The 19,537-nt window shown below is 39.8% G+C and overlaps 1 protein-coding gene across 1 annotated transcript in view; it reads left to right on the forward strand.

Moving 5' to 3' along the window:
• CA10 (carbonic anhydrase 10) overlaps positions 1-19,537 on the forward strand; it is a 331,719-nt gene that overhangs the window by 265,063 nt on the left and 47,119 nt on the right. The window contains exon 4 of the mRNA XM_077834188.1: positions 434-619. Coding sequence (XP_077690314.1) covers positions 434-619 — 186 coding nt within the window. The remainder of the gene's footprint in view (positions 1-433; positions 620-19,537) is intronic.

Here is a 19,537-nt window from a genome sequence, read left to right on the forward strand (position 1 = left end):
GAAAAAATGAGTTAAATTTCTGATTTGTTTAAATATACTGTGAATTATTTATACAGCAGTTGAAATGTTCCCCTTTCTCAGTGCAGAAATTCTGTAATGAAGTCATTATTCAGGTCTCGCATAAAGAATCTTTTCACATATATGCTTATTTAGAGGTATAATAATCCCATTCATTGTGTTAACCACATGCCTGTGGCTAAAATATGTACATGGGGATTGAGCAAAATATTTGAATATAAAGTATAATATTTAAAAGCAGAACTTGAAATACGTCCTTCAGTTGGGTATTTAATCTCATCTTTTTAAAGATTTATGGTTGGATTAATCTGAAGGTGTTGAAGTAGAAAAAGCTTGAAGTCTGTATCATTATTTTCTCGGACTCACCACTGGTTTAGAAAAAGTTCATTTTATATTGTTTGTTCATTTTGTTTAGGTCAGTGGGACAATGTATAATACAGGGAGACATGTTTCTCTACGATTAGACAAAGAGCATTTGGTGAACATCTCTGGAGGGCCCATGACATACAGTCACCGCCTGGAAGAGATCCGGTTACACTTTGGAAGTGAAGATAGCCAGGGATCAGAACATCTACTTAACGGACAAGCTTTTTCTGGGGAGGTATGTCAATGTACTTGAAGTTTAAAATGAACCAGTATGAAATACCTGCTCTCCATTTCTGCCTAAGAGTAGCGTCAAACTAATTGCGGCTCATGAAAAATTATCTCCTTTTCTCCATTTTGAAAAGAAGGGAAATTTTTTTTTAATTGTGCATTGTAATACATGTGTATCTCATCAAACACAGCATGTTCACTGCCAGGTGTGTGGTGCAATATAGGGACTGCTGTGTTAGATACATGCTACTCACATGTTGATATAACTAAATTGCAGCTGAGGGGTTGGTTTTCCAGGCTGGGGTTTTCAAGGAGACTAAGGAAATTAGGGGTGAAATTCTGGGTTATAGAAGTCAGTGGCAAAACTCCCAACAGTTTAATAGGACCCTTAGTGCTTAAATCTCATTGAATTTCAATGGGTTTGGGGCACCTCCCTTTTTTAAGTTGGGATTTTCAAAGGAATTTGAATAGAATATTAACTAGCTATCCAAGAACATTCTGAAATTGCAGCACAATATTTTTTATTCTTTAAAACAGAAAAATAATTTTACAATCAACAGCATGAAGACCGTAAAAGCTTCCTGTAAATTAGACCCAGACAAAATGCAAGGCAGAACATGAAACACTCAGATTTTTACCATTCAGAGTCATAGTTTCAGTTACAGGAAAAGAATCTGAATGCAGTGCGTTTGCTATCTGTGTGGTTATCCATGACAAGTATCATTGGGTTAGTCCATCATATTCCTAAGAAAACTCAAAACTAATGATCAAATTCAAAAGTTAACCAGAAAGTAATATTGAAGGTGGTAGTTGTGGCTAAAGAAAGTCTACCTTTATTGCTTATCATTGTCCAACATTTTCTACTGTACACCATAATCCTGTGAACGGCATGCAATGCTTAACTTTACACATGGTGAATAGTCCCATGGAAGTCAGTGGGCCTGCTCAAGGGACAGAGAGTTAACCGCAAACGTTACATCTTTGCAGTACCAGGACCTGACTTGCGGGCAAAGGAGATACCGTAGAGTAGTGATCCTGCCATCTGATACATGGTTCTCATCAGTCTCTCAGGCTGTGCCTACACTAGAGACCTTCCAGCAGCACAGCTGTGCCTATGGGGCTGCGTTGCTGTGAGGTCTCCTGTGTAGCCGCTCTATGCCGACGGGAGAGAGCTCTCCTATCGGCGTAATTAAACCACCCCCAACAAGTGGTGGTAGCGCATCACCCGCCGACATAGTGCTGTCCACATCGGTGTTCTGTTGGTGTAACTTATGCGGGTTGGAGGGTGGGGGTGTGTTTTACCCACAAAAGTGCTAGTGTAGACAGTGCCTTCAGGGGCGCATGCACTGGTAGCAAGTTTTTCAGGATAGATACATGGTGATGCCGACAGACTATGGGCAGGACTGAGCTCAAAGGGGACAATCATTCAGTCGCTTTGTATACAGAGGGGATGCAAGGGTTTTAGTCTCCCATCCTTAGTTTGTGTTGTACCCAGGGGCGCTGGAACAGGGGGCTGTAGTCCCATCACTTTTTACCAGGCTGTAAGGGTGACAGATTGGGGAGGGGGCGGAGGTTCCCCCCTCCTTTAGGAAGCTTTCACCACTGCTAGCTATACCCATCTCCCATGAGCTTGTTTCCTGCTGGTGAAGCACTTAGCTCACTACTGGCACTCTACAAATTCTAAGTAAATCATTAAATTAATGCTTCAAAAGAACTGCATCTCGCTATGGGTATATTAGAGTTACCTTCAAAGACATCTTGAGTACCCTGTTGTCATTCCTTTAGAAGACCAAAAGGAATAGTTTCCAGCAACAAAGCACTTATTTATTTTGCTGAAGATGAATAATCACATTACCATCTGTACCATCTATCACAAATTCTGGTGATGAGTCAATTAATGCATGGCATTTTCTTTGGCATTGTGCAACAACAGTTATCTGAAGAGCAGCAGATTAATTGCAGGCTTGTCAAATGATATTATAATTGATGGTAATCATTTGCTTTGTTTTGTATAACTCTGTGTAGATGTATAACATAGTCAGTGGCAGTGTTTTCATAAAATTATTCATGTCTTACATAACTGACTAGTGGATGCCTTGTTTAAATTCTGTGATAGATGGACACGTACATTGGATCCAGTGTTTAACTCATAAGTGAACATTGAGTGTTTTAATAAATACGACCTTGCTTTGCTAATCACATCTAAATAGTAAGAGTGATATTCAATACAAAGTAGTTTGCTTTAACAAAGAAGCAAGAAATACAGCTGAAATATAACCCTGTATTTGATTTGGCATATCAGCATTGTTTCAGAAAGTCACAGGAGAGATTGATGGATTAGAAATATATCAGCCATAAATTTTGTGTGTGGAAGGAAAAGTCACAGAGTATAGACTGTAATGAAAGGTGAAAATGTATAGCATTGCAGCCCAATATTTAATACCATGCAGCAAAAGCAAAAAAGGGTAGTTAAAAAAAAATCAACAGCATCTTTGACAAAATAAGAAAGACCTAGAGGACAGAGTACAGCTGACAGATGAGAGAGGGAAAGTAAATTAGGTGGGACTTGGGAGATGGAGCAGTTGGAGAGAGAACCAACAAATAAAGAGCACTTCTGACAGGTTAAAAAACACAACCAGCATTAACGAGTATGAGAACCAGAAAACAAGTGAAACGGAGGGAGGTGAACTGAAAGGGCATGGAAGGAATGGCCAAGGGTCCAGAACTTTTTTTTAAGCTTTGAAACGGGGTCATCCTGCTACGTCTGTCTTAGTACACAGGTCACCATTAAAGCCAATATTTGCCAACAGATACAACACCTCTTTCTCAAGTAAAAGAAGAAAACTGGTGACCACTGTCAGTCATTATGAATGACAGGAAATACAATACATGAACTAGACATGGGGCTGAACCCTTTTGAGATTTGGCAGTGTTTGGAGCTGGCGCTTTGCTTGGACTTGGACCATCTCTTATGTAAAAAATCTATTACTGAATAGCTGAGTCACATTCCCACATACTATGCTGTACCCATGTAATGAGGGCCAAATGGACCCTGTTGTATAGAGTTGGTACAACTCCTCAGCAAAGAACCAGCTTTCACACCATAGCTGTATTTGCCCTCGAGAGTATAATTCCATCCATCAAGCTCCACTTTTAACAACGGTGATTTGATAAGCTCTCAGGTCTGGAAAGGGTTATTTACAATGTTTACAATTCCCAGCAGTAATACTAAGGAAATGATACACTAGTTAATGGCTAGCTGACTTTATGGAGTAACATATGCTTTCGGGCCTGCTACTGCCCATAGCTGTCACTCTAGTGATAGGATAATATTGGTCAAAGGAGAAAGAATAAAGAAAAATACAGTACAAGTATAAACAGAAAATGCACTGCTTAAAATATTCCCAAAACACCTCAGCTAAGAGAAAATAAATGCAAGTCTAGGACCTGATCATCAAGAGCATTTCACTGTGCCCAAATGCAATCCCACTGAAATCATCGTGACTCCTCCGAGAATCAGGGTGCAGGACTGGTGCCAGAATTGGTACATTTGAGCCCACATAAAGGAATTAACTATTTGCCATGAATTTCAAGTCTTTTTGCACCTAGTTTGTACTAATAATTTATGAACATCTATCCCACCATTGGTCTAGCACTGCTGGTAGATGTGGTGGGAGTTTTAGTATAATTTGGATACAGGCATGATTCTCAAATCTACACACACCAGTGCTAGGGAAAAGTTTGAAAATCCCTAGTGTGCTAAGGAAATTTTGAAAACCTTTTCCACTATCGCTAACACTAGTACAGTTGAATCTGTGTGGCAATGGGGAGATTTTTTGGCAAAATTTCTCCAGATCTCCAGGGCTTGATTAGGGAGTTGCTGATTATTGTTGTCTGTATTGTGGAAGCACTTAAGAGCCCTAATCATGGAGCAGGGCCCCCAGCGTGCTAGGTGCTGTACAACCACAGAACAAAGACTGACATTGTCCCAAGGAGTTTACAGACTAAGGCCTGGTTTACACTTAGATGTTTTGCTGGTGTGTCTGTATTGGTTGAGTGTGATTTTGTGTGTGTGTGCGCACCAACATACCTATGCCAGCAAGAACCCTACTGTAGATGCAGTTACACTGGCAAGAAGTCCGTTTGCCCATCTAGGCTGTTTTGCTCAGGGAACTGATAAAAGCTATACTGACAAAAGGACTCTTGCTGGTATAAACTGCATCTATGCTAGAAGCATAGACTAGCGTATAATAGCAAATCTTTCAAGTCTAGATAAGGCCTAAGGCTTGGTCTGCATTAGCAATTTACTGTCAGTGTAACTACATCACTCAGCGGTGTGGAAAATCCAGTTATAGCAGCCTAACTCCCGGTGTAGACAGCGCTATGTCAACAGGAGGGCTTCTCCTGTCAACATAGCTACTGCCTCTCGGGGAGGTGGAGTACCCACGTGAGATAGTATTCTCACTGAAGCACTGCAGCCTTTTCAGTGTAGACAAGTCCTGAGCTGCTTGAGCTCACACTGAATGTGGTATGAGGGTGCTTTACACACTAGGGGAAAATTTGTGTTCTTACCACATGGTCCAGACATCTATTTTTCTAGTCAAGACAACATACAAGTGGGCAAAGACATAGGGCAAGCTTGACAGCAACAGGGTAGTGGAAAATTGTGAAGACAGAACCCAGTAATGTCAAACTGTTTAAAAATGTATTAGGATCTGAACACCACTAGGGATTTGTAATGTGTGGCCTAATTAGGTGTTAAAGGATGTCAAAGGAGATCTCTACAGTAATTGGCAAAAAGAAAAGGAGTACTTGTGGCACCTTAGAGACTAACAAATTTATTTGAACATAAGCTTATGCTCAAATAAATTTGTTAGTCTCTAAGGTGCCACTAGTATTCCTTTTCTTTTTGCAGGTACAGACTAACAGGGGTGCTACTCTGAAACCATACAGTAATCTGGCTACTTTTTAGCACCTAATTATCACTTCACAGTAGACTCTGGGCAGATAATTGAGAATTGTAATGCTTAAAGGTCCTGAAAACAGCAGAAGCTTTTCAAAATATATGTAACATTATTCTATCAGGAATGTGTTTGACTGTTTCCAGCAACATGGAATAAGAAAGGATTTGAAATATGAGTCAGTTAAGCAGTTGATTCTTTATCTGGTGTGTAATTAAGTGGGCTCAACACACTTCTCGCAGATTAATGCATTTAATTGTACTATGAACATTAAAAGAGGATCTCAAACTCAGGGCGTGGTGTACACTTAAAAAATTAGATTGACATAGCTACATCGCTGAGGGGTTTGAAAATTTGTGCACCCTAAGCACTGTAATTAGGTTCAGTCAAGATGCAGCTAAGTTGACACAAGAATTCTTCCATCGACCTAGCTACTGTCTCTTGGAGAGGAGGATTAACTACAGCAATGGAAAAAACCTTTTGTCAATGTAGAAAGCATCTACACTGTGGTAGTACAGACATGGCCCCGTGAAGTCCCAGGTGTGTACACTACCACTTAAGTCGGCAAAATTCATGTCACTCAGGGGTGTGGGGAAAAAAAATCATTTTTCAGGCCCTTTGATTCAATGTCACTTCCTTCTTTGAATCCCTCATCCCTGTCACCATCATCTACAAAGTTCTATACAGCTCTGCCATACACATGAAGAACTTGGAGCACATGTTCCTTCCTCAGGAGGGGAAAATTAAATAGTTGACAGCAGTGAGAATAGGAAAGGAAGGCCTGCCGCCTCCCATCTAAACATCTTCAGGAGACTATCATCATCTTCTTTCAGGCATAGGATCATTGTGTGAAGCAGAGAAGAATTCAAGCAATAATTAGTACAGTCTGTTTATACCATACTGGGTTAAGTATTTAGGCTTATGTAGCTAAAGAGGCAGCTTGTGCCCTCACTCCTGTAACAGCGGCTGAAGAGGGCTGCGAGAGCGTGAGCAGAGGTGTTCTGAGATTTTACACCTGTACAGGGCAGACACAGGCAGAATGCCTCTGCTATGCATGTGGGATAGCACACCTGCTGGGAAACAAGGTGCAACATGCATTCCTCCAGCATCTCCTACCAGCTGCTAGTAGGCATGCAGAGGGAGAGGGGCTCTGATCCCTCTTCTTGGTTCTGTGACATCCAGTTAGGCTTGCTAGCCAGCCAACCTGCCCCTAGTAAGCAGGGAGCATTAGCATTGTGCCTGGGTCCTGCACAGCTGTATGGTAGTGAGGGAGGAGGTGTCTATGCTTTGTGCACCCATGCAGGATAATTCAGCACTTGGCCAGAAGGCTGTATAGTAATATGTGTACAATACTGTTAAAAACAAAGTATAAAATATCCATAAATGTCATAACACACAACAAACTATATCCCAGCAATGTCCAATATTAAAGCTCTAAATGGTGTGTTTAGTTTCCCAAATCTCTCTGGTTAATTTGCTTTGACATAGCTATAAACCTTTTTCCTAAAAACAAAGTGAATCATCTGAGAAGCACAGATTTAATTGTTAATCTGTTGATGGATAATAAACAGGTCTGCAGATTAAAATATGAACTAATTACTGTACTCAATTCCATTTACTTGATTTCATGTTCCATTAAATGTTGGTGTCACTTGTTGTGGGAGGTTTTAGATTTATTTGCTCTGTAATGAGTTATGCTAGAGGGTTCCAGAGGGATAGATTCCTTCAAATTGGAAGGTAAAAATGAGTGGTATTCGCTGCAGTAAGTGAACTGTCTAAACATCTATCAATATGTGACAGTAATAACAATCCCAAAATAATGTGTTGAAATCCAAAAGTTCTAGAAGCAGCAAAAGGGCAAATATTTAAATAGTGCCCAGAGTCATTGTTTCTGAATAAGGAAAATTTTGCTTTTAAGCTTATTGGGTTGTATTAAGAGCTTTTATTTACTTACTTTCCTGGAAATTGGGACAGGAATATTTTGCCATAAAGCAATATGAAATATTAGACAGTACAGCAAACTTCCTATGCTGTCTGATTGTAAAGAATTGCATTTTAGTGTCCAATAATATTAGGAAGTGGGACTTTGGTTGTAATATCTTTTTTAAAATGGTATGTTTGGATCCTAACTTAAATTCCCTCTTATATTCTTTGGCTGAACAGTCGCCTTCTGTTGATGGCTGTGATAGCCTACTTAAATAACCCAACTCCAGCAATCAATAGCTATGGGAAATCATATGGTAAAAGTTAAGATGTAATCACTGCATATCACTGACTGTGTTCTCATCTTCCTCCCCTCCCCCCCCCATTTATTTATAAACAACAAGTCTAAATCTTTTTTAAAACTTGTGTCTTCAGTACCTCTGAAGATAGAAGCAGGATCTCCAGGGAAGGAATGAGATGTCAGGGAAAGTTTTGTATTAGATGCAGCTGAATCCACTGGACAAAGCTTTTAGTCCTGGTGTAATTTCATTGACTTCAATGGGAGTGTGGCAAATTGCCGGCACTACTATGATGGGTCTTCCGCTTTCTCTTCTGGGGGGGGGGTGGTGGTCAGGGCACCGTTTCTTGCCCCTGAACTGGGGTATTAATTGCCCCACTAGTGTCCTAGAGGAGGGGAGTGGAGAGGGAGGGACCCAGGCCCGCCTTCTACTCCAGGTCCCAGCCAAGGGGCCCTAGGGATAGTGGTAAGCCACTAGAACTAGCAGTTCTTTCCCCTAGGCTACTTCCATCTCCTGCCTGTCACTTATGGGGCTTCCTGCCCTCCCTCTGCACAAACCAGGTGTCCCTTTACCTAGGGTCTTGGTATTCTTAACCCACCACAGCACTTCTCCAAACTCTCCTCTGCTTCCCTCCAAACTGCTCTTTGCTTGAACTCCTCCAAACTGCTCTCTGCTCCAATGCCAATCCACTTTGCTTCAACTCCTCCAAACTGCTCTCTGCTCCAACACCAATCCACTCTGCTTCAACTCCTCCTCTTGTCTGATTGAAGCAGGGAGTTTTTATCATGTGACTGGCTTCAGGTGCTTTAATTAATTTATAGCAAACTTTTTTCCCTCTAGAGGGAATAAGGTTCCCATCTAACACTCTCCTGCTGCCCTGTGGCCAACGCTGTATCACAGGGAGTTATATCAAGGAATAATATGGCATAGAAATGTAGGAATGGATGGACCTCAAGAGGTTATCTAGTTCAGTCCCCTTAATTTAAGGCAGGACTGTGTAATAACTAGGCCATTCCTGGCAGGTGTTTGTCTAACCTGTTCTTAAAAACCTCCAATGACAGAGATTCCACAACCTCCCTAGGCATTTTTTTCCAGTGCTTAAGTACCGTACTCTGACACTTAGGAAGTTTGTTTTAACTAAAGGAAAAACTTTAAGAGCCTATGGATATGCTCACATTGTCATTTTTCTACCTTTTTGGAACTGTTTAGTATATCATCTTGGGCTAAGAAAAAGCATCTAAAAAAAACCCACCAGAACTACTGTAGGCTACTTGCCATGGATATTTCTGGAGCGTGTGTTACTGTAGTGTCTAGACACTTCGGATAAGATTTCCAAAAGTGACAGAGATTTTGGAGCATGAGGGAGATTTTCCAAAAGCAATATATGGCAGTTAGGCACCTAACTCCCTTTGAAAGTCCATTAGAGTTAGGAGACCAATTGCCATTTGCGTTGTTGAAAATCTTCTTACCAGTCCCATTGACACACAATAGGATTTGCACTCCTAAATCACTTAGACCTCTTCTACACATGGAGATATCCAGCTATTTCTGGATATCTCCATGTATGGCCCCTGTTATTCCAGAACAAGCGTGCTGTCCCTGAGTAACTATGTCTAAACAAACCTTAACACACCTTGGAAAACCCCACTCTTTGTATATCCTTTTATCCATACATTTGGGGGGCAAATATACACTATTCAGAAAAATACAAGGATGGACTTTACCATCTGATTACAACAAACTCTACTTTAATCCACAATTTAAAATTAATTGAAACATTCTCCAAACTCTGAAAGGGTAAACACAGGGGTATTTTAGTTAGAAAGCAAGTGGGGAAAAATACCTAACTGATAAATATACTGGTGTTCTCTGCTGCAAAACTTTCTTCTGTGTAGACTACCCCCCCCCCCCGCCGCCGACACTCATGAGAGTATCAGGCCATCCATTAGCAGGATTGGGATTCATACACTGGAAAGCAGTACAATGATGTTAGCTACCAACGAACATAGGTCTCGTGTATGAAACTGAAAAATGCCCTTGCATGGAACCATAGCTGTTGCATTTACTATTTTGAGTGAATTAGAACAATTCAGTAAAAAATATTTTTTCTATATGTGTATTTTTCAGTAGCCAACTGTTCTTTGGGGGCGGTGGGGTTAAACAAACTGGTGAGAACTGGACGGTCACAGCATATAATCTAAATCCCTTTTGGTGCCTGAATTTTAAACTCCATCATCATAAAGCAACAAGGTACAGTTTTTCTGCTCAGGGAAGTAGCTCTGTAGGATTTGTTCTTTTAAACCTTTGGGGCATTAAAACATTCAATACACTAAACCTCTAGTGTCACTTATGAAGTATTCATTTCACCCGATTTTAGATTTTAATTTGCTTAAGGGTGACTTGACTTGCTGTGGGGTGATGTGTCTTTAATTAAACAGCCAAGGTACCTCCACAGGCAGAAGACTTTGTTCATTTTTACAGTGGTTTTTAAATAACTGGTAATGATTTTTCCATAAGAAGTTCTATGAGTTTTAACTTTTTCCTAAGTGCCTTTAACATAACGTTCCAGGGGAAAGGAGAAATCTTTACTGAACCACTTGTACGAAAAACCTTTACAGCTAACAGAAGGTAAATAACGCAGTAGTGAGCACACGCATACTTTATCATCTTTTTGCATAAACAAAAACCAAACCCTGAAGTCCTTTACCCAGGCTAACCTAGCATGAAAATCAATGGAGTTTTGACTGAGTTTGACAGTAACCTTTAACTGATTCTACACAGGGACTGTCCGGTGCAATTATGCCAAACAGACCACTGGCACAGGACTCCAGACTCAGGAAATGGCTGGTACCTGACACTTCAGAGAAAGCCCAAGCCACTTCCAGAAATCCCATTTACCCACCTCCCCGCAATGAATCTAATTAATCATGTAATTCTGCTGATGGCGCAGGAACTTCCTTAGTGACTCCACAAATGATTAGTTTGCACCCTGATGAATAAACTTTGATTTCCCATGTCATCTTAGCCTGAATGGCTACAAATGTTATTACCAGGCTATAGAGCTGGTCAAAATTTTTGTGCCAAAAAATGGGGCTTCACTGAAAAAAGTTTTCAAGGGGAAAATGTCTTTTAGTTTATTTTCTGTAGAAAATTACTCAACAAAACATTTCCTTTTCACATTGAAATTTTTGTTGTTAACCCTTTTCTGCCACTGAACACAAGAGAATGAATGCAGCTCGAGTTTGGGGGGGCGCAGGTGCGAGGTTACCACTTTTTCCCCACTCTAACTTTTCCAAACTTCCTCATCTTTTGAAAACTTACAGTCTGGGAAAAGGAAATACTGTACCTTTGCCCCTCTGTAACTTTGCAAAGTTTGGGGACGTTCAGAAGAGTCCCTGAATGGAAAAAGGATATATGTTGTGGGGGTGGAACTCTGGACATTATTAATTGTGTTGCACTATGGGGGGGAATGATAATTCAAAACTTTTCCAAAAAGAATTACAAAAAAATTTGAATGGAAATAACTTAGAAATGTTACACAACATTGTTGCTAGCCTGCTGTAAAGTCATAAGTTATCCTGTTGCAATATTTGTCTCAAGGACCTGCGGCAGTGAAATCTGTTGGCTGACTACATGCTGCATTGAGCAGTGTCCCATCACCTGGGCCAAATTTTCCTCCACTCTGGATAATAACTCATTTTTGTTGCTCTGCTCTGGATAATGGCTTTCTTGCTATGAGAAAACAAAACCTAGACACTGTATTGCAGTTAAAGGACATACATTTTAATATTCTATCTAACAATGGTATTTCCCTTCATTCAAGTATCCTGTGTCTGCTTTTTGCTTTTAAATTTCTATTGTGATGCTTCATCAAAGGTGAACTTCAAAGAGCAGAAAAAGCTGGGCCTGGGCCTCTTTTTTTGCTCCTTTGTGATATATGGAAAAGGCCTGAAAAATTTTTTTTAACCCCCCTCCCTCACACGGTTTGTTTTCTAGAGCAGTAATTCGTGTCTTGTCTGCCTTGGAAAACTAGTGAAGGTGCCACTAGTACTCCTTTTCTTTTTGAAATGGTGATATTGCCAAGTCAAGGGAGTGGAAGTTGAGCAATTGACAGTTCAAAATTATTTTACTAACATGTATATTTCTAGTATGGTATTTTGGGTAAAGAAACCTTTGTTAAAGGCTAAAAACCCTTTCCTTGCCTCTTAATTTAAAGGTGTTACAGTCCCAAGAGATCCTCCAACAAAATCTGTCTAGCTAAGGTACTTATGACCGCCATTATCACATTGTCTGAGCATCTTGCCATCTTTAATTTCTCTGCACAACCTCCCTATGAAGTTGGAAAGGACTATTATCCCCATTTTACAGATGGGGAACTGAGGCACTGAGAAGTTAAATAATGTGCCCAAGTCACAGAAGAAATGTATGGCAGAGCAGGGACATGAACCCAGGTGTCTCAAATGCTAGGCTGGTGCCCTAACCATCCTTCCTCTTCTGAAAAGACCAGACTTGATATTCGTGACCTTTCTAAAGTTCAACAACGGGTAGGAAAATAATCTTTGCAAATATTATACATCATAAAGTGGATATCAGAAAAGGGCACAAGCCCAATTTAAGAAAGAAAATCCCTATAGTGTTTTCCAGTGACTTATTTTTCTTGAAAAAAATGAGAAAAATTAGCATTATTTTTGCTAGTTAGTACATGCCATGTAAACTGCCCTATTCTCTAAAGTGTTTAAATCCATCCAGAATTACTAGCAAAAACTTTTTTAAATCAGTCAACTCCATGATCTCCTCATCCACTTCCTCCTCCAGATTATAATTATTTACTAATAAATAGCAGCCTAGCTTTCGACCCTTATTGCTAACTCTCTAACCTTCAGTTTATTTCAACAGCATTTCATTGGTCTCTGTCCCTTACCTTGTGCTTGATAGTTTCTTCTGTGAGATTTTATTAGCTTATTAAAAAGCCAAGTAAATCATGTCAGCTGCATCTTCCTTTTCATTACATTTGTTGGAGAACTCTCTCAGGTTGCAGAGTTACAATTTTTTCATACAGAAACCATGCTGGTTTGACCCTACTCAGGCTAGACTTATCCAACTGTTGTACTCCTCTCAATTAAAATCATACAGATACCACATACCATAAAGTCAATATACTTGTAACTTCAAGGCATTTTTATTTTACAACCCAGTTTACTTTTATTGATACTTTCTGCAAACTAAAAAGGAAAGGTTTTTTTTTTAGATGCTCAGTTTGTTTAGGCAAAAATTGTCATAAAAGATTATTGATTAAGAAATTCTTCAAACCAATAAAGAGGCGTCGACCTGAGTTTTGGCTAAAGCACAAGAATAAAATCTATCTAAAATGATTACAATAAAAAGGATCAGTTTTTCAAGATATTCATGCCTTAAAAGAAGCAAGCGTCACAATGATAACACTAAAAGGATTAGAGTTGACTAGGCTACAACAGATTTCTTCCAAGTCACTGTTCTGTCCATTTATCTCTTAATGTCACATCTCCTTTTGTCTGTCTACATTTTTTTCTTTCTATAAACTAGTGGGAATTAATGCACACAAATCTGCCAAGGTTTGCTGGATTAAAAGCAAAGGTAGGAAGGACTAGACTGAGTCACTCTTTAGTACATATCCTTTTTTAAAATCCCAATGACAGAAAAAGTTCTCTGACAGATATTTTACTATGGGCACATGAAAAGGATTTTATACTTGTTACTTGGAAAGTTCTGTCAAAGGCAAATGAAGTTCTACATTTTAGCTAGAAACGGGAAACCCATCAATACCAATTTCCTTCTCTCACTCTCTATTGTTGTTTATTTTTTCTATCCAAGGCATGGAAACACCAACACTACCCCATCCTGGTAAGCCTCTCCCAATGATGGAATCAGTAACTCCTTTTTGAGCTATTCTCCTACATAGTGCTGGACAGAACGAGCTGTAATCACAGTTAGTGATATTCCTTCAAGTGTATGCAGTGGTGTTGTAGCCTTGTTGGTCCCAGGATATTAGAGAGACAAGGTGGATGAGATAACTATTACTGCACCTACTTCTCTCTCACCAACAGAAATTGGTCCAATAAAAGATATTACCTCCCCCACCATACTGTCAAGTGGATATTTCTCAGGTTAGGCTTTGCTGTACCCATTTTTTAAAAAATCAGATACAGCATGATTGTTATCCACTGGGCATTCCTTTATAAGGTCAGTTTTGCCCTATTCACTCCCCAGCACTAATAGCAAGCTAAGCAGAAAATCCAAGGACTGAGGAATCACTCCTGCAAGCAGCCAAGCACTCTGTTCTCAATCCAGCAAGAATTTAAGTATATGCTTAACTTTAAACATGGGGGTAAATGTGAGTCTAGAGGTGAGGAGAGGGACAGCTCAGTCTTCATGCTTAGTCAGGATTTGATCCTGAAGCATTTAGGATCATGAAACTAAGCTAACCCTCTCCTCACCTCTAGACGTCTCTTTGCTACAGGTCAGGATTGACATACCTTGGCAGATCTCTTGTGGAAGAAGGCTTGTACGGTTGCATCGGTCTCCCAGCCAGTCACTACAGAACCTTTTCACCAGCACTAAAACTCATTATTTTAAAAAAGGAGGGGAGCAGGTTTCCAGATTCAGTTCTGATCACATGATTTGTGCCAACACGTTCTCCAGCAAAGCAAGAATCAAACTCTTATTTTTCTTTTTAAATAAGGGAGCAAATTAAAAAAAATATCCCTGGCAGTATGTATAAATGATGACTTGCTGCCTTTGTGTGAAAGAATGAATTCTGATTTAGAAGACAAGGCTCACCAATCCCAAGAACACAGTGACTAACAAGCAGGTTCAGGAGAGACTTGTTGACATACAATTCTACTCTTTTTCTCATCAAGGAAAAGAAAGGGTCAATAAAGTTTCATTCAAAGTTTCCTATGGTACCAAAAAAGTGCAATAAAAATAATTATTGTTATTTACAGAAGTACAAAGCAACACAACATATGTGATTTATAGTTTCTCAGGTCACAGATTGCTCTACCAGGACACATCGATGCCTGAAGCTCTAAGACACATCCCAAAGTTGTACCTTTTACAGTACAGTTCCTAGATTGTCTCAATAGGTTCATTTAAACTTATTCATTTTTGTGTATAGTTTACAGGAAAGGCTTCATCTATTCTAGGATTGGTGGTGGGAGCCAGTACTGCCTACAAGAACTATAGCATTTTGTTCCACATCACGCTGATTAGCAGATTACAGATGGTTGGTTTTTACTTCTTAATACTATAAAACCTGTTTTTAAGGAAGTTCTCTCACTATGTGGATTAATATTGGTTTAAAAATACTGTGGGGGGGGGAGAGTAGAATACATCATGTGCACACATATGGACAAAACTTTCATCAGCAGGATGAACCCTGGACTTTCAGATCCATGGCATGCACCAATGAGGCTAAAGGAATAATAATTATCCTTTATGTAGACAAGTCACTAAGGGAGAATTGACAAGCTTTGCCAACATGCAACACAGCTGTTTGCCTGGAGAGCAGTAGAATGTTGCAGATCAGGAATCCTGGGTTCTCTTCATGGCTCTGGCAAGTGAGCATGCTCCACTGGTTAGCCAAACCCACAGATTTGACCTATTAATTTTGAAAGGCAATGATGAGACTTGGGTTTGCTATATGAGAGATTTAGTGTCTGTTCCCAGCTCTGCTTGAAGTGACTTTATGCATCTTCTAAGTTATTTCTAAAATAGGAGAGTGACACGTCACTGCCCTTCTAAGGCAGAGTATAAGGTCTTGCTCAGTGAGGGCTCTTTAAGTGCAGAGAAATATAAACAGATGAGTCCAGAACTTCTGGCTCCTAGTACTGTGTATTTTCCCCATGCTTCTGGGTATTTGGATTGGGAGTCTGTCTCTGCAGAATATTGCCTGACTCAGCAGTACAGCATAGCGGCCTGATTTAGCTGACTTGCAGATCATCCCACAAAACCTGGTGCACTTGAGAGCTCTGCTAGAATCACATCTACCCTAGCTCTTGCAATGTTGTTACCTCCAGAAAAACTAATCCACCAGTAGCATCAGTGAGACATTTTCAGCAAAAGAATTTGTGTAGACACCCTGGAAATTATTTTAATCTGCGTTTGGGAATTTGCATGGTAGGCTTTTTTCTGCCCTGGTGTCAGAACATCTTGTGATCCCTGCAGATCATAGTCCATGTGAAGCCCAGGAATGTGCTGAGTTAAGAAAATTTGCACCCTTTGATTTGCAATTTACAGACTGAGTGCCTCCAACTCCTGAGCTGCCCAAGGCACAGTAGAGAAACTATTCTTCCACCCAATTGGTAAAACTATTCCCCAAGGTCCCTAATTTTAAAAATCTACCCTTTGGCTCCCAGATTCTAACAAACAGCTATTCCAATCTCATAGGATTTTTAAAAAATGAAGCAAGATGATAAAAGGAAAAAATTACAGGGGGGAAAATCTAAAGTTCCAAGGATCCTTTATCCTATGGCCTATCTGAAATATATATGTGTTTGAAATATTTTAGTTCTCCAGCCCTGGGTTTATATTTAAAGAGAGAGAATTACATTGAAAGATTTCAAACTGAGCAAGTTTCCAATAAGCCAATTTAGGGATTGTTCCCACAAATCTCTACACATACTAACAGCCCTATTGAAATGAGTAAAGGTTTCCTGGAAGGAGGGGCGGCTCTACCAATTTTGCTGCCCCAAGCAGTCGCAGCCGAATTGCCGCCGCGGGACACGGACTGCTGCCCCATTCTAAATGCCGCCCCAAGCACCTGCTTGGAAAGCTGGTGCCTGAAGCCGGCTCTGGCAGGAAGAGGCCTTTTTAGCCAACTGGTTTTCCTGCTCTCTCACACTAATCATTTTGGAAAAGAATTGAACTGAGAGCATCCACTGCAGCATAGCCAGGCATTAATGGTGCTGGTGCAAAAACATGCTGATCCTGAACCACGTATAGATTTAGGTCAATTTTAAACAGAATTAGAGGCAGACAGACCAGAACAAACAATTTGTATCTACTATGTCACACTCATAATATGGCTGCTGCTCCCAGCGTGTCTTTCAATGATTATATCCTCTCAACACAAGATCCTAGGGATTACATTAAACCAGCAGTCAGCTCTATATGCTGAATATGGCTATAAAGCACGATAATCTTATGTTGTCACAAAGTTTTCAAGCACAAACAACACATCTCATTGCAAGTTGCCGCAACCACTTGCCATTGCTTCCTATGGATAGTCATTCTCATTTACAAAGGTCATCACAAGAGCTCAGGATGATGTGATGACCATAAAACTAATGAGGGCTGTCCCTGTCTGTCTCTGACTCCAGTGCAGGCTTGATTGTTAAAGCTGCTGACTCTTATGGTTTCCCAATTTCAGGTTACTCTTTGGAAGCATAGATTATATGAAGTAAAGAAACCATGCATTCATAAAACCTAGGATTCTGGTAACAAAATCAACACAAGCTTTGCTCTTGCAAGCTCGTCAGAATATCCTAAAAGGTAGCATTCATTGTAATGCAGACAGCTTCTGCAAGCCCCTTCGCTGTACTTAAGCCTTTGGGGCAAATGTATCCCTGGTGCAAATACTCTAAGACTTTTGTCTTAAATCATTCAAGTTGTATTAGGGATACATTTTACCATTAGCTGGATTTAAATTAAGTTTATGTGGAGTTGGCCCATTCCCTCCATACTGGAGGGGTTATACCCAATGTGTATTCAGTGTGTAGTGAGATACATTATTTGCTGTTCTCCATTTCTGCCCTGGCTGCAGGTGAGTACTGTAATGGGATTTGCAATTACAGCAAAACTTTGTTATTCCCCAGACCCCTTAATCTTACCTCACTTTTTGGCAGATTCCAGTAGAGCATGGTAGCGAAGTCTCTTAGTACTAAGACTGATAACTTTACAGAGTGTACTAAAGCACATTTACTAGCATAATATGAATTAGTATAAATAATTCACACTGAACTACACTTGTCTAAAGGAAGTACATCTGATGATGGATGGAGTAGCCTTGATTTCTAATAGTCTTCCCCACCATTACCACTTACTACTTTTGCAGTCTGCAGGAAGTTTCCTATTCATTAGTGAATGCTTTAGAGGTTCCACTGCCTTGATGAATTTTGAGAAGATGAATTTCAGTGCGTTACTAGTAAAAACCTGGATATTTACCATCTTAAGTAGTTCAATTTATTGTGATATTTGTGTATTTCCTATTCTAAGTATAAGCAATAAAACAAATTTTGTTGTATATGGTGCTGTGAACATCCTTTTTTTTTAATGAGATACAGGGTATAAAATCTGTGCTTTTACAGACAAGGAAACTGAGAGAGATTAAGTAACTTGCCTTAGAGGCACTGAGGTCTAATATATTAATCATGGGTCCTGAACTCAATAGAACTGGGTTCTAATCCTCCTCCTGATACTTACTTGTTACGTAAATTTGACCAAATCAGTACCTCTCAGAGTCTCTGTTTTCCTCAATAAGTATCGGAAATATTACCAAATAATTGTAAAGTTCTGAGTAAGAGCAAAATATTGTAAACAGCACAGAGTGCCATAAGCTGCAGATGCCCAGTGCACTAACCCACGCTGCATCTGTGATGCACTCACACTTGTGACCCTTCGGACAAAACTAAAAATTGTATGTGTTACAGAATGAAAAAATTCCATTCACCTGAAATTAAACAACGTATTTTTGGCCAGTTTTGCACAATCTAATGATGGCACATACGGAGGAGTGAAATAAAGGGCTCAAATTTACCACAATATTCCTTATTTTTGACAGGTTCCTTTGTTTAGAATGCCATAAATATCTGCTAGCACAGAAGCACGTATCAGTTGTGTGGCTTCAGTACATCTTTCAGTTGGTCTTGTAAACCCATCAATATTTCTGCTCATAATCAACAGTCTTTGGGCAGCTTGAAGTAGATTTACTAATTCTTTGCTAAATGACACTTTATTTTGTGGCTGGGGAGGCAGCTAACAGCTCAGAGTGAATCACCCAGTTATTAAATCTGAAAAGCTACATTGTAAGAGAAAAGTAGGGAAAAGGTATTTCCCCAGAACCCAGTGGAATCATTGAAGCGACACTTAATCCAGCTGAGAATTTGTTCCATAATGTTTGCAGAGGGGAAAATAAAGTGCAGTAGAAATCTGGAAGGAACTCTGTCTCCTTTTTGGTCACTGTTTTGATTAGCTATGGGCCTGAACCAACAACCCAGATCCAACACCTCCACATTTTGCGTGAAGGCAGGTCCAGAGGATAACGTTGCAGTGCAGGCATTCAGCATATACATTATAACTACTTAGATAGATGCTCACACTATAAGCATTTTTCTTCAAAGTGCTTTACAGTCAATAACAAACTCATTGTTATAACTAGCAGTTACCCTGCATGGTAATTATTACACCCATTTTCAAAATACATAGACTGAGGCACAGAAATCAGTATTATAGGCCAGATTAGAACTCATGACTTCCTGGCTTCCCTTGGTGTGCTCAGCCCAGTAGGCTTTGACCAAGTGGTTATTCCAAAACTTTTCCATGTGGATCTATAAAGGGAACTTACATGTGTAACTCTGGTCATTCCTTCTGTTGCAAAAATTATATTGTACATGCATACACACACACACACAGTGTAGCAATATGTGAGCAGACACAGCTTCAAAGAAAATTTTCTTACAAGTTACACACACACAAAGACCAACATTT

Source organism: Eretmochelys imbricata, chromosome 14 (assembly GCF_965152235.1).
Source record: "Eretmochelys imbricata isolate rEreImb1 chromosome 14, rEreImb1.hap1, whole genome shotgun sequence".
In the NCBI taxonomy this organism is placed as follows: domain Eukaryota; kingdom Metazoa; phylum Chordata; order Testudines; family Cheloniidae; genus Eretmochelys; species Eretmochelys imbricata.